At 44.4% G+C, this 13,513-nt stretch overlaps 1 protein-coding gene across 1 annotated transcript in view; it reads right to left on the bottom strand.

Moving 5' to 3' along the window:
- Ddx31 (DEAD-box helicase 31) overlaps positions 1 to 13,498 on the bottom strand; it is a 70,857-nt gene extending 57,359 nt beyond the window's left edge. The window contains exons 1-6 of the mRNA XM_036186116.1: positions 13,044 to 13,498; positions 9,320 to 9,573; positions 9,141 to 9,216; positions 8,278 to 8,321; positions 6,765 to 6,835; positions 5,934 to 5,998 (exon numbers count right to left, since the gene is read on the bottom strand). Coding sequence (XP_036042009.1) covers positions 5,934 to 5,998; positions 6,765 to 6,835; positions 8,278 to 8,321; positions 9,141 to 9,216; positions 9,320 to 9,573; positions 13,044 to 13,121 — 588 coding nt within the window. The 5' untranslated portion in view covers positions 13,122 to 13,498. The remainder of the gene's footprint in view (positions 1 to 5,933; positions 5,999 to 6,764; positions 6,836 to 8,277; positions 8,322 to 9,140; positions 9,217 to 9,319; positions 9,574 to 13,043) is intronic.
- Between the last annotated feature and the right edge of the window lie 15 nt (positions 13,499 to 13,513).

Consider the following 13,513-nt stretch of genomic DNA (forward strand, 5'->3'; position numbering starts at 1 on the left):
GCTGGGTCAGGGGTAGTACCTACTCCTACATTTCTTCATAGCATTCAGGAAGCCCAAGCAGCGCAGCAGAAGCGTGAATCCCAAGCCCTCAAGGATTATATACCATGACTCTATCTCAAAGGAAAAAAAAAAAAAAGGAAAACCAACCAAATGCAATGCCTTCCAATATAAAAAATTAGAAAATGTAGCCAGGTGGTGATGGTGTATGCCTTTAATTTTAGCACCCTGGAGGCAGAGGCAGGCAGAGCTCTGAGTTTGAGGCCAGCATGGTCTACAGAGTGAATTCCAGGACAGCCAGGGCAACACAGAAACCCTGTCTCAAAACATAAAACAACAACAAAAACAAACAAAAATACTAGAAAATGTAATGAATGAACAACTTCACACAATGGCAATAACAACAAAAGTTATAAATATTAGGTGTGAAATCTATGAGGCATGATGGCTCATGTTTATGTAGGAGGCTGAGGAAGGGGGACCTGAGTCTGCAGCAGGCCTGGACCACACAGGGAGAAACTTTTTTAAAAAAAGAGAAAATTCTCAAATCTATATGAAGAATAATTAAAACATACCTGAGGGGAATTTTATTTATTTATTTTTTTTAAGGAAAGATATACCTTCTCCTTAGAGAAGATTCAATATCATAGTGACTGCTCCCTAAATGAGTTCAGGATTGTAATGCAGTTCTAACAAATGCCACAGGGAATGTGGGCAGCAGAGGTGCACACAGACAATTCTAAGGTAAGCATCTTTAAAAGTGCAAAAGCCACAAAGATATTTGTGGGAAACATATCCCCCATGAAGTAACTAAATACTGCAGCAGTCACAAGGTAGCACTGGCACTCAGAGGTCACAAAAGCAACTGGGGTCTGGAATAGAATCGCATACAGAAAGACTTGTAAAGCAGCCGGCCGGGCATGGCCAACCAAATACAACACTGCTGGCAGGCACACACTGGTAAAACCCCTAACAGATCAACTTTAGCATTAGCTATTAAAAACACAACTACAAATCCCACTTCGAGGAATTATTCCTACATGTCCACATGTGTGTAAAGGAGCTAGAGACTATTTCTCAGACGTGTTATTTTCTGGACATAATGTCTAAATGCTACTCACCAATACAGCCATGGCTCAGTATTTATGGCACACACATAATGGGAAGCTACAAGAGACCCTGCCACAAAGCAGCAAGATAAGCAAGCAAGTACAACCACGGCAGGCCAATGTGGCACAGTGAGAAACCACCCAAGGCACGACAAGGACAGTGCAACTGTCCCAGGAGGACAGAATGAGGGTGGCTTTGACCAAACCCTGGATCAAAAGGGCAAATGTATAAACGTCTGTGTCCTCAGCCAACACAGAAAGAAATGTCTCCACATAAAAACGCAAAGAGGAAGTATGCAGTCAGTCTGTTTGATGGATATGACAGGTTGTCCCTGGAAAGAGACACCTTGTGTCAGGAGGCATACTGAACCTCTGGAGAAGTTGAGGCTTTGTTTCCACCCTATAGATCCTTGGAATTCTTTGAATATTTTATTTTTTTAGACACGTTGTATCTAAACAGCAATAATAAAAATCCAAAGCAATGTAGAAAAGATACTAAGTCAATGGTGCCTTTCTCATCAAGGGCTCAGAGGGCATGACAAGCAACTTTCGAGAGTAAAGGGATGGGCTCAGCAGCAAATCCAATTAGAGTTTGGCTTTCATGTTCTGCATAGGAAACATTTACTCAGGAGAGGAGGATTTAGAATTCAAACCTGAGTAGTCTATACTCAACACCAACTTTGTGAGACTGTACTGAAGCCCCAGTGAGGAACAGTAAACATGCTAGTACAGCAGGATTAATGTGCCACCATGTGACGATAGGAGATTCTGACATTTCAAAAGGTGTTACTACACAGACAAGAAGAAAGAAACATCAATTCCGCACAGGGCGTGAGGATGCATGAAGCAGGATGGATGTGATGTTAAAAATCAGAGCCAAAGCCAAAAGAACTGGGAGAGAGCAGACATTGAAGGTGCCTACTCCATGCCAGCCCCTTGGCTGGGATCAGGCCAGGGTCCAGGAGTAGCTGCTTATGGCTTCTAGGTCACATCATTTTATGATTTATGATAAATTACAAGGGGCTACAATGAATACAACTAGAAAAAGTGAATTGAATTGAGGCTTACAGGGGATAGATGGCTCAGCAGTTAAGAGGCTTGCTGCTCCTACAGACAGACACACACAGACACACAGATACACCCTGTGCACATGAGGTGGCTCACTGTAATCTTAGTTTCAGGATCTGACACCCTCTTCTGACCTCCACAGGAACCAGGCATTCATAGATGCAGATAAAACACCCATACACATACAATGAAGTATGTAAATCTTCAAATTGGAGCTCATAAAAACTTGTTTTTCTTTTTTTCTTTTGTTGGAGACAGGGTCTTAACTGTATAGGTCAAGCTGTCTTTTAACCACTATCCTTCCCAGTGTTGGAAGTACAGGCATGTGTCTCCATGTTCAGTTTGAAAACCATTTTCTGTTTATAGTTAGTTTGTTTATTATTTATTTATTATTATTAATTAATTAGTTTGTTCGTTCGTTCATTCATTCATTCATTCATTCATTCATTTATCAGAGCTGAGGACCGAACCCAGGGCCTTGTGCTTGCTATGTTTTTATTTTTTGGTTTTTTGAGACAGGGTTTCTCTGTGTCTTAGCTATTCTAGAACTCACTTTGTAGAGCAGGTTAGCCTCAAACTCAAGAGATCCGCCTGCCTCTGCCTCTGGAGTACTGGGATTAAAGGTGTGCACCATGCCCAGCTTGGAAAACTGTTTTTACAGAACAGTTCAATCTTTGGTCTTAGTGATATTGAACAAATACACCACCACACGGCCTGTTATTAATCATTCTGAATATAAGCAGATCCAATCATTGTTGTTTGAAATGGCCACATGACAGTGTTAATGATGACAGCTAACACCTAGTGACCAACTCCAGATGCTAGGTCTCAACATGTCACATGAGCACCTTACTCTGTCTTGTCATAACCCTGGGAACAAAGGCATAAAAGGATCCTCTCGGGCCAGGGTTTGAGCAGAATCTCCCACCTGCCTGATATTGTATGTCATTGAATCTCTTGCTCTCAGTTTATCATCTATAAGAGTTGGGCTGTAAGATCCACTCCAGCTCAAATATTGTCCAACTCTACAACTTATTACAAAGAAAGACAAAAGACCCTTTACTGGAAAGGTATCCTAGAAACTTAAGGGTGAGATTTGGCCACAAACATTAGCAAGTTACATTCATTCTTCTCTGACTACATGCTAGAAACAGGCTATGCACTGTATATGAATCGGCTCTCCGTAAAGTTCATAGTGGGGAAAGTCGTTTATCCTTAGGAAACAGAATTCCCCACCTACCTACCGCAGAGAAAACAGTGTTAACAGTTTGCTGACCCATACTCATATACACTGTCTTAGTTTCCTCCCTACTGCTGTGGTAAGACACCAGCAAAAACAAGTTGGCTTAATTTACAGTCCACTGTGAGATGAAGTCAAAGGAGGTACCTGGAGGCAGGAGTTGACACAGAGGCCATAGAGGAGTGCTGCTTACTGGATTGTTCCTCATGGTTTTCTCAGCTTCCTTTCTTACGGCACCCAGGACCACCTATCTAGTGTTGGCACCAATGAGTGGGCTGGGTTCACTCATGTCAATAACTAATCAAGACAGTGCCCCAGAAACTTGCCCACAGGCTAATCTGATGGAGGCAATTCCTCTACTGAGATTCCTTCTTCCCAGATACATCTAGGTTTGAGTCAAGTAGACAAAAACCAATCAGCATATATGTGTACAGGTACACACACACACACAAGGAAGCACTAAATAGATTTTAGATTTGAGGGGGTAGGGTTGGGAGGTAGAAGTAGGGGGCACAAAGGAAAAACCAGATCCAAACATTATATGCATGTAAGATATAATATATTAGAAAAAATATTTAATTTAAAAAATCGCCAAGAAAGACATGGTGGCACACGTCCACAATGGTAGTACTTGGAAGGCAGAGGCAGGAAGATCAAGAGCTCAAGTTTAGCTGCATGAGACCCATTTTCAAATGACAAAAAGCCCACAATTGACTAGTGTCATTCTAGTTAGCTATGAGCCACAAGACAAATTATCATTTGTGAAACCGCAGTCATAGCATGCAGCTCTGTAGCCTGCATTTCTTCAGCTAACACAGCAGGAACACTGTTCAAGTCTACAAAGTTATAAAGAAACTCCACTTTTAAACAAATTTTAACCTAGTCATTTTGAAAGCTCAGGCTCTTTATAAAAAAAAAAAAAAAAAAAAAAGGAAAAATGGACAAGTTATACAATTAACTCTGACAGTCTCAATTTCTATCTATCATCCTTCAAACTACAGAATAATTACCAAAACCAGGAAATGAGCACCGACTCACTCTTAACCTACAGACCTCGTTCAAATCTCATCAACTGACCTCTAGGTGTCTGTGTTCACCCTAGACCCCATGTTTGTCACCGCCATGCTTCCTTTGTCATGCTCTGTCTGGGACAATTCTTCAGTATTTTTCTTTTATGCCATCAACATTCTCAAAGACTGCTGGCCAGGAATTTTCGCAGAGCACCCCTTAATTGGTTTTGTCTCATGTTTCCTTGAGATTAAATTCATTTTAGGCAAACAACAACAACAAAAACAAACTACACAAATAACATGTCCTTCTTAAGACTGGCTAAGGAGTGGTGGCCAGGGCTTCTTGTTACTGTCACTGTCTTTCCCATCTGTTCAGAGTCCCTGTGGACACCTGAAGGCCACAGAGATACCATTTCTCTTCTTACTGTCAACTACTCACTTCAGCCTCTGATGATCCATGCCAAGTGTGGCTATTTCAGCTCCTCAATTCTCTTCTAGTTATTGATTCAGTAATTTACCTAAGGCTCTGCTGCTCTACAATGCAACAGCATGCTACTGCGTTCCGATCAGTTAGGTCTGAAGTGAGACCTCTGTCAGTGTGCACTCACCCAACACCCTACTTCTGATCTCACCATTGTCTCTCAAGGGAAAGTAATAGCACTGCACCCGTGAGAAAGTTTGGGCTAGAAGAGGAAGTCTGTGCCCACACTTACAGCAGCCAACTGGACTCCTCAATACAATGTTAGCTAGTCATTAACCATGTTTCACAACTAAGAACAAATTCTAGGTAATGATGACTATGTAGCAGCCTGACTGCTAAACCCACTGATGGGCACTGATTTCCATAGCCAGGACTGATAAACCACCATGTTAAATACAAAGTTCAGCTCTACTCATTCAAAAGTAAACACACTAACCTGTAAGGCTGTAAATTAATTTCGTATTATGTACAACAGATGCCCAAGATATGAGAATATATGGACAGAGGCCAATCAAAGCATGTTGGAGTATTTCCCTAACAGTAATTCTGTAGGAGGTCCAATGCTGGGTACTGTGTAAGACAAAGGGAAGGCCCCCAAACAGGGCAGGAGCTAGCAACAAAGCTTCACCACAAATCACGGCCCAGATGACAGAGTCATAGAAATGAGGTGGGAATCTATGACCAGCGGTACTTCACTGTGGCCTTAGTTATTTTACTTGCCTACACCACTAGGATCATAGTAACCCCCACAACTTCATGGCAGAGGATGGGGAGTCAAGAAAGTGACATGTGAACAGCACTTGGCACATCTGGCACACTGGAAGCCTTCTACCTACATGCCCTACACATAGACAGTGGTGACTGTAATGTGTTTATTCTACTCCATTCTTGGCATTCTCACACTTAATTTGATAGGAAGAGAGAAAACAATGTTATGTGCAGACAGAGTCTACAACTCTAGTATTACCACCACATTTCAGCAGCATGGGCACAACAGAGCACAGCAAAGAAATACATTTTCTGCTCACCTGTATTTTTGATGTCAGTGCTTGAAGGGACTGGACCACAGGGATGCAATAGGCAAGAGTTTTACCTTTTAAAAGAGAGTGACATCAGTGGGGATGCAAACAGGCTCGCTTTCTGTAAATAATGCTACATCTGGGAGAAGGTAAACTGCATGTTCTATATCCAAGAGGCACTTCACCTGTCTGCCACAACTCCTAAGTTTGCTTTGTAATTTAGTACTTCAAAAATCCCTGAAGCTTCAGCTCCTTAGGTCATCAACAAGGGAGGTAATGATGTTTCTCAAATTAGACACAAGCTCAGCCTGACAGTTGTCTGTGGAAGCTAGGAAATGGCTGCTCTGAGGTTCCCCCTCGGCTAAACAGCTTCTGTAGTGCTGGTGTGCCAAGTGTGAAGCCAAGCCAGCCCCTGAAGACAGAGAAAGATTAAAGGAAGCTGTGAGCTTCTCTTCAACATGGCTGAGCTGGCAAGAAGGCAAGAATGAATCACAAGAGTAGACTAGAGAGAAAATGGTCTGTCTGTCCCTGACATCGACTGTGCTCAGGCCATAAACATTAACTCTATCCACAGTGAAGACTGACTGGCCACTCCGGCAAGAGGCACATAGAAAGCAGCAGAGCTCAACTATGAATACCCACTCATCACTACTGACAATAGCAGCATCACCACCTTCCTTTATCTAGAACAACTTCAGGCCTCCCATTAAAAGCAAGCATGGCACCCTCCCCAGACAAGACAAAACCGACTCTGCCACCATAGACACATCCCTGAAGAGCCTAGCCCATAATGATGGGGTAGCTGCCATGGGATAAGGGGCAGAGTAATCAGCAACTGACCTGAGCCCGTCTGGGACCGCACAAGGGCATCTCTGCCTTCCAGCAGCACTGGGATACTCTGCTTCTGAACACTGGGGCACCCAAAAGAGAGAACACACCTTTTCTTTATCACACAGCTCAGTCATGCATGCAGACAGATACACGGTTTACTTGACATACAAATACCCTGTGTTTGGCTCTGCCTACTTCATTGAGAGAAAGTGCTGAGAACATTCTGGTGATCCGAATGAACTTTTTAAACTCCTGGAACTTGACTGAAAGTGGGGAAGCAAGCTAGAGATTGGCTGCAATATTAAAAATTAAAAAAAAAAAAAAATTGTCAGGGTACAGTGGTGCATGCCTTTAATTCCATCACTCAGAAGGCAGTGGCAGGCTAATTTCTGAGTTCAAGGCCAGCCTGGTCTACAAAGCAAGTTCCAGGACAGCCAGGGCTACACAGAGAAACCTTGTCTTGAAAAAAATTGGGCATACCAACAAATCAGAGTCACTCTCAAAGTATACTACACACCTTCCTACCTGCTGTGTGACATGTGATTAGCAACATGTAACACAGGCAAGATTTCCAAACAGAAAAGCAAAATGAGGCTTGCAGGTCACCCAAGTAGCAACGGCAGCTCCCTCCGAAAAACTGTCACACATACTGAGAACACTCTCAACATGTACATTAAATCCCAAGCCCAAAATAGACAGAGAACTCATTTAAATTTGGTTGAGCCAACAAGAAAACCAAGCCAGGCATGGTGTATATCTCTTTAATCCTAACATTTGGGAAGCTGAGGAAAATAAGCACCAACTGAGCTGGGCTATGAGACTGTCTCAAAAACAAAAGCAAAACACAATGGAAAAAGCTGGAGGTTCTTTACTCTTCTGTACTCTTGCTTCTTACTTATGCAAAGTGAAATGTGACTATACTATACTACACTACACTACACTACACTATACTACACTACACTATACTATACTACTCTACACTGTACTACACTACACTATACTACACTACACTATACTACTCTACACTATACTACACTACACTATGCTACACTACACTATACTACACTACACTATACTATAAGCTCACTGCTTATACTTTAACTCTGAATTTCTCTTTTACAAGTGTCTCCCCTCAGCAAGCATTTAGAATACCTTTTCAGTATCCCACTATACCCAAGCAAAATTTACTCCCATTTTCTGACTGACCTTATTTTTATTGCTAAGAAATAACTTGATCAAATACTGTATTTTGGCCCAAGTCATTTTCAGAGGCGCCCTGATGGCAGATGTCCTAAACCAGCTGTCTTACAGTAAGTAAGGAGCTGAGTGCAGAAATGGAAAGAAACCTGGTCTTCCTGCGAGCAAGTGGGGAGCCCCATAGGCTATGTCAAGTGCTATGTCAAGCGCTCTAGCAGTTTGTGCTGTTCCACAAATGTGCTCTGTCCTCCACGGACAATTGAGATTTCATTTGGATATACTCATGAAACCCTAAGAAAAACCAAGAATAGCCTCAGCCTCTTACCTGGTCATAGTTGACATTTTTAAGACTGTATTTATTGTGGATATCTAAAAGAGAATAGGAAAGTAAGTATTTATCAATGTAATGCAAATACATTCAATGGCATAAAGACAAATGCTGGAGTGACAACAGCACTTGACGTTTATGACCAAATTAAATTCCACTAACCCAGGATTTCCAACTGGAGAGGAGTTCTGCCCTCTAATCTACACAATCTGGAGGATTTGGGGTTCTTAGAGCTGGGTTCCAAGTTTGTAGAATTAGGGGGCTATTACAAACTGACAATGCACAAGGCAAGCCTCACAACCCATCACTAACCCCACACACCTGAGCCACAACGCTCAGGCTGAGAAGCAATCCTACACAGTCCACCAGAAAGAAGAGGCCAATGTGCCCAAACGTCAAGGGAATCCAGGCTTGCAAGGGAATGTGTTTGTCTCTCCTTTTTCACAGTGACTAGGAAACTCACTCATGGTATTAAACAAAGGGGGAAGTAAAATGCCCATTTGCTCACTGAAAACACACTTTAAGCAGCCTTTTCTGACTTCATTCTCCAAAAATGTGCATGTCCCTTGACAGTAAGAGCCAGCTTAGCTCCCTTCGCAAGGCCACAGAGGCCTCTGCCACCAGTTTCACCACATCTCCCAGTAATTAGAAAGCTGCTTTAAGCCGGATAAATGAAGTCTGGAACAGAAACTAAACTGGGTGAGAAGTCAGCACTTCTTAAAAATCACAGGAGAGAGAGGAGAGTGAGGACGGCACTCGTGCTGCTGTCAGGGAGCCCATCACTTGAGTTCACTCGGGTAGCCAAGGGCAGACACAGACTGAACAAGAACCAGACCACCAGAGCAGGCTGGGATACTTACTAGGTGAGGGTGGAGGTCCAGCTCCTGGAAAGCTTCTGGAGAGAACACTTGCTCTCGAGCCTGCTTTACTACAGCTCTGCAGAGGAAAGACAAAGTGTGTGTCAGTGCCAAAGTGGCAAAGGAAAAGGCGGCATCCGTGACTGCTCACACCCGAGGCACACCTGCACCGCAAGACACACCTGTGGAGTTCTGGGATCTCAGGATTGTTTTTAAACAGAGACGAAGTCTTGATGCATGGCCTCTCTTGCCTTCCATTGCCTATACTGTCCAAGTACTTCTTTGGAGGAAACGTTTTGTGTGCACCTCCCTTAAATGTTCTTGGAGTTTCTTCATCACTGGTTTTCTTGGCTGAAAGAGAGGATGCTTCATTCCTCCGTTTTGCTGGTGGAGCATCACTGGACACTTGGTGCTTTCTCTTGGTAGGCTCTGCTTGCTGCGTTGTTCCCAAAAGGAAAGATCAAGAAGAGGTGCATTAGTCCATGAAGACAATCCTCAGAGTGAAGCCTGACTGCCCACAGAATGTATCTCTTCCTGCAGAGATCATTATGCCCCATATGCCAACCATCAGTTTAGGGTTTACAACCAGACTCTGGCTTCATCTGAAATGGGGAGTGGAGGAGGGGAGAGACAATCTCAGTCCATTCATTCATCTACAAGACCTTCATCCATCTAAACTGTTAAGTCACCCAAGATGAGAGTGGGGATCAGGAAGAGAGAAGTGTCCTGCCAGCTGACATTAACCAGTTCAGTCTACCCTAAGGGAAGCAAGAACCTATCTTGTGAAGCACACATGCTTACTAGTCAATCCACACCCTAGGAGCCAGTTTTGTGTGAGCTCAGAGGCACACAGGGAAATGAAATCTGTTCTTGTCTACCAATAAAGGGTGTTAAGAAGAGAATGAAGAAGTGAATGGGATGTTGAATCCTAGCTCATGCCCAGGAAGCGGAAACTGTCATTACTGCTCTTCCCTAGGGCTTGGATCTGTCATCCTCTCCCCTCAAGCTGCTCAGATTCAGGTGGTCTGGAGTCAGTTCCTACTTGCCATCCCGACTCCAAATGAGAGTGCCGCTCCATCCATCACTTCCATCGTATTGTTTCCAACCCTCCTCGCGTCAGAGTCCCTGCCTGACTGCTGAGCATAGACATACACCATTAGGCACTTCTTGCCTGTTGCTTATTCTCACAACACAAATGTAATTAAATGCATGGTGCCCAAGCTTTCCCTAGAGCAGTGGTTCTCAACCTTCTGGCCGCAACTGCGGGTCAAACAACCCTTTCATGGGGTCACATATCAGATAGCCTGCATGTCAGATATTTACATTACGATTCTTAACAGTAACAAAATTACAGTTATGAAGTAGCAACAAAATAATTTTATGGTTGGGGGTCACCACAACATGAGAAACTGTATTAAAGGGTCGCAGGCCCATCTCAGGTTCAGGAAGCTCTTCTAAGACAAGACCTGCCTCCTTAAGCACCCAGGCACACCAGTCTGAAGAATGCTGCTGCAGCAAAGCAGAGCAAGCGTATGGCCTCCTTTACCACCTTTCCTGCTCCCTTCTTTGGACTAAACATACCAGGCAGTACACAGACCCTAGACACAACATCCTACCCACCCTTTACGGGTAAGTCAAGGTCTCTCTAAAAGCATCAGAAGCTAACACGGTGGCTTACACATATAAGCCCAGCACCCATGAGACTAAGGCAGGGAGATGGCAGAGTTGTAGGCCAGCCTGGACTACAAAGGGAGTGCCAGGACACCAGGCTATAGAGTAAAACCCTGCCACAAACAAACAAAACAAGTGCTCGGAGTGGACTGAAGCAGGTTCTCCACCACTGTTAGGCTAACACTGGAAAATCTGCAGGGAGATCTAGGAAGCCTCCAGAATACAACCTCTACCCGTCTCCTCAGCTTCAGGTTCACCTTTACCTTTTGCCAGTTTTTCTTAAATTCCCAGAATGTACCATGCTCTTCCATGAAAATAATGCTGAGATGCCTGATTAACTATATCCTATTTGGTTAGAAAAATATCATAGTTATGGTTTTTGAAGGCTATATATCAAAATGTTGTTATTTCTGGGTATGTGACTATAGGTGGGGTTGTATCTTCTAATTTTTCTTAAACAAAACTGAATTACTTTAATAACAAGGAAAACATCCTTAAGAAAAAAAGTTTTGCACAGTATGAAGACAGAGCAACCCAATTTAAGCTGTAAAGGTCCTTCCATCCAGTGTATTAGCTACCCACCCTGAATTCCCACTATGACCAAATATGCTCAGCACCATCTTCCACTCCCATTTGGATACATTAAACTGAAGCACAGATGCAGTCAGGCCTCTATGGATACCTGCAGCATCTGTTTTATTGGTTTGTGTAAGCATATATGTCATGGCCAGCATGTGGAGGTCACAGGACAACTATGGGAGCTGTTTCTCTCCTCCCACCTTTATGTTGAGTCCTTGAGACTAAACTCAGGACATCAGGCTTGGCAGCAAGCACATTTACCCTCTGAGACTCTCACTGGCCTTATTACCTTTTCTTCTTCTGCCCCCCACCTCCACCCTTTTGAGAGAGGGTCTCACTATGTATGTAGCCCTAGCTGTCCTGGAACTCTCTCTGTAGACCAGGCTAGTCTCAAAATCAGAGATCCAATGACCTCAGCCAATCACTTTTGGAACACCTTATTTACTCTGTTTACTCACTAAAACTTTGGTATTTTCTTTCGTTTTTTCTTTTTCTATAGTTGGGGTTGGAACTCAAAAGCCTTGCATATACTAGGTGAGCAAGGGACATCCTCTTACTGGGCTCTTCACCAGACACAAGCACCACTCTGATCCAATGTTGCTGACCTAATGCATCCATCTACTTCCCCAAAGGGAAACAATATTGCTTTTATTTTGATTACTGGCACTCAGCAACTGCCTCTGAGGACCAGACAGTATACAGAGTTATTGCAGGTATCATCCCATTGGAGACTCATAAACAATCTAATAAGAAACAAATTAGTGTTCCTATTTACAGACAGGAGAAACTATGTAACTCCCCAAGGTCATAGGCTAGTGTGTTACAAAGTTAGTATCTAATAGCCCAGGGTCTATCCTACTATAAATCTTATCCCCCACCCTCCACTAAGCTTATTAAGGTCCCTCCTTCCTTCTACCAAAGTGAAACTAGGCAGTGAGTGTTAGATAATCAAAGAAGTTTGTCTTCAAAACATTGGTTGATCTGAACTGATCGGCAATTTGCTTTTTAACTTCCATGGACTTACATATTATCTTTAGGGTGTGTGGGGGGTGTGTGTGTGACCTCCAATCACATGGTTCCTGCTCTTTGATCACATATGATTTTCCAACAGACTACGGAACAGGCTTTCTAGAGGATAAACCAGCAACTCTAGCTTTCTGCTCCTGTACGGTTCGTTTAAGTCACCTTTCTTCTCTCTGGGAAACAGGTTATAATGACTGTATAGTCTTTCCCTGCTATTTGGATGAAAACCTCCGCTTTACAAGCTCTTCAAAGAAATGAATCCAGTCCCCGTTCCTAACAGAACTGAACCTTTCTTACAATAGAAGGACCGGCTCAGGAGTTCAGATCTGCACGATGGTCATGTCTTAAGCATTGTTTTCCAGCTTGAAATATATCCTAGCCTCCAATCCTTACCCTATCTGACTAGACCACCAGCTAGCCTCAGAAACCTGACCGGTTCCTACAGCCTCCAATCCTAACCCTATCTAATTAGTTCTTCAGCTAGCTTCAGGAGCCCGCCCGGCTCTCGTCCCCAAGGCAGCGTGCCCGGCTGACGCACGTGTTTCCGAGCGCCTCTCGCCAGTCCCTCCAGACAACCTGAAGAACTCAACCCGATCATCAGTGCCGCAGCTCCCGGGCTGAGGCTGAACTCACCCGCCTCGTCTGAGCCTGGCGGCGTCCGAAGTACGTCCTGGGAGGCCGGTCCGGGAGCGAGCTGCAGGCGGTAGCCATGGCCCGGGCGCGGAGCTGCGGACCAAGCCAGAAGGCCGAGCAGCACGTGGACGGTGAAGTACTTGGCAGCTACTGCTGGGCCGCCGCCGCCGCCGCTGCCCCTTCCGGGTCCGGGAGCCGTGGCAGCGCGCGCACCGGTCGGAGCCAAGAGGCCCGAACGCCTCAGAAACCGGAAGAGGCCGTGCACCGCCCACCTGGCGGGGTCTCCCTCAGCCGCCACGCTGGTCTTCTCAGCATCTCAGTCACCTACACGAGACTCATTCTTCCGTCGGGCCTAGCAACCAGTGTCTAGCAAAAGGACTTCCCGGAGTTCCCACCTTCTCCTCTCAGCCGCAGGCGCGCCGCGGGTCAGCCTGCCCGGAGCGCACTTTTCATACTGGCAGTTCCGTGGC

Source organism: Onychomys torridus, chromosome 4, assembly GCF_903995425.1.
Source record: "Onychomys torridus chromosome 4, mOncTor1.1, whole genome shotgun sequence".
Lineage (NCBI taxonomy): Eukaryota > Metazoa > Chordata > Mammalia > Rodentia > Cricetidae > Onychomys > Onychomys torridus.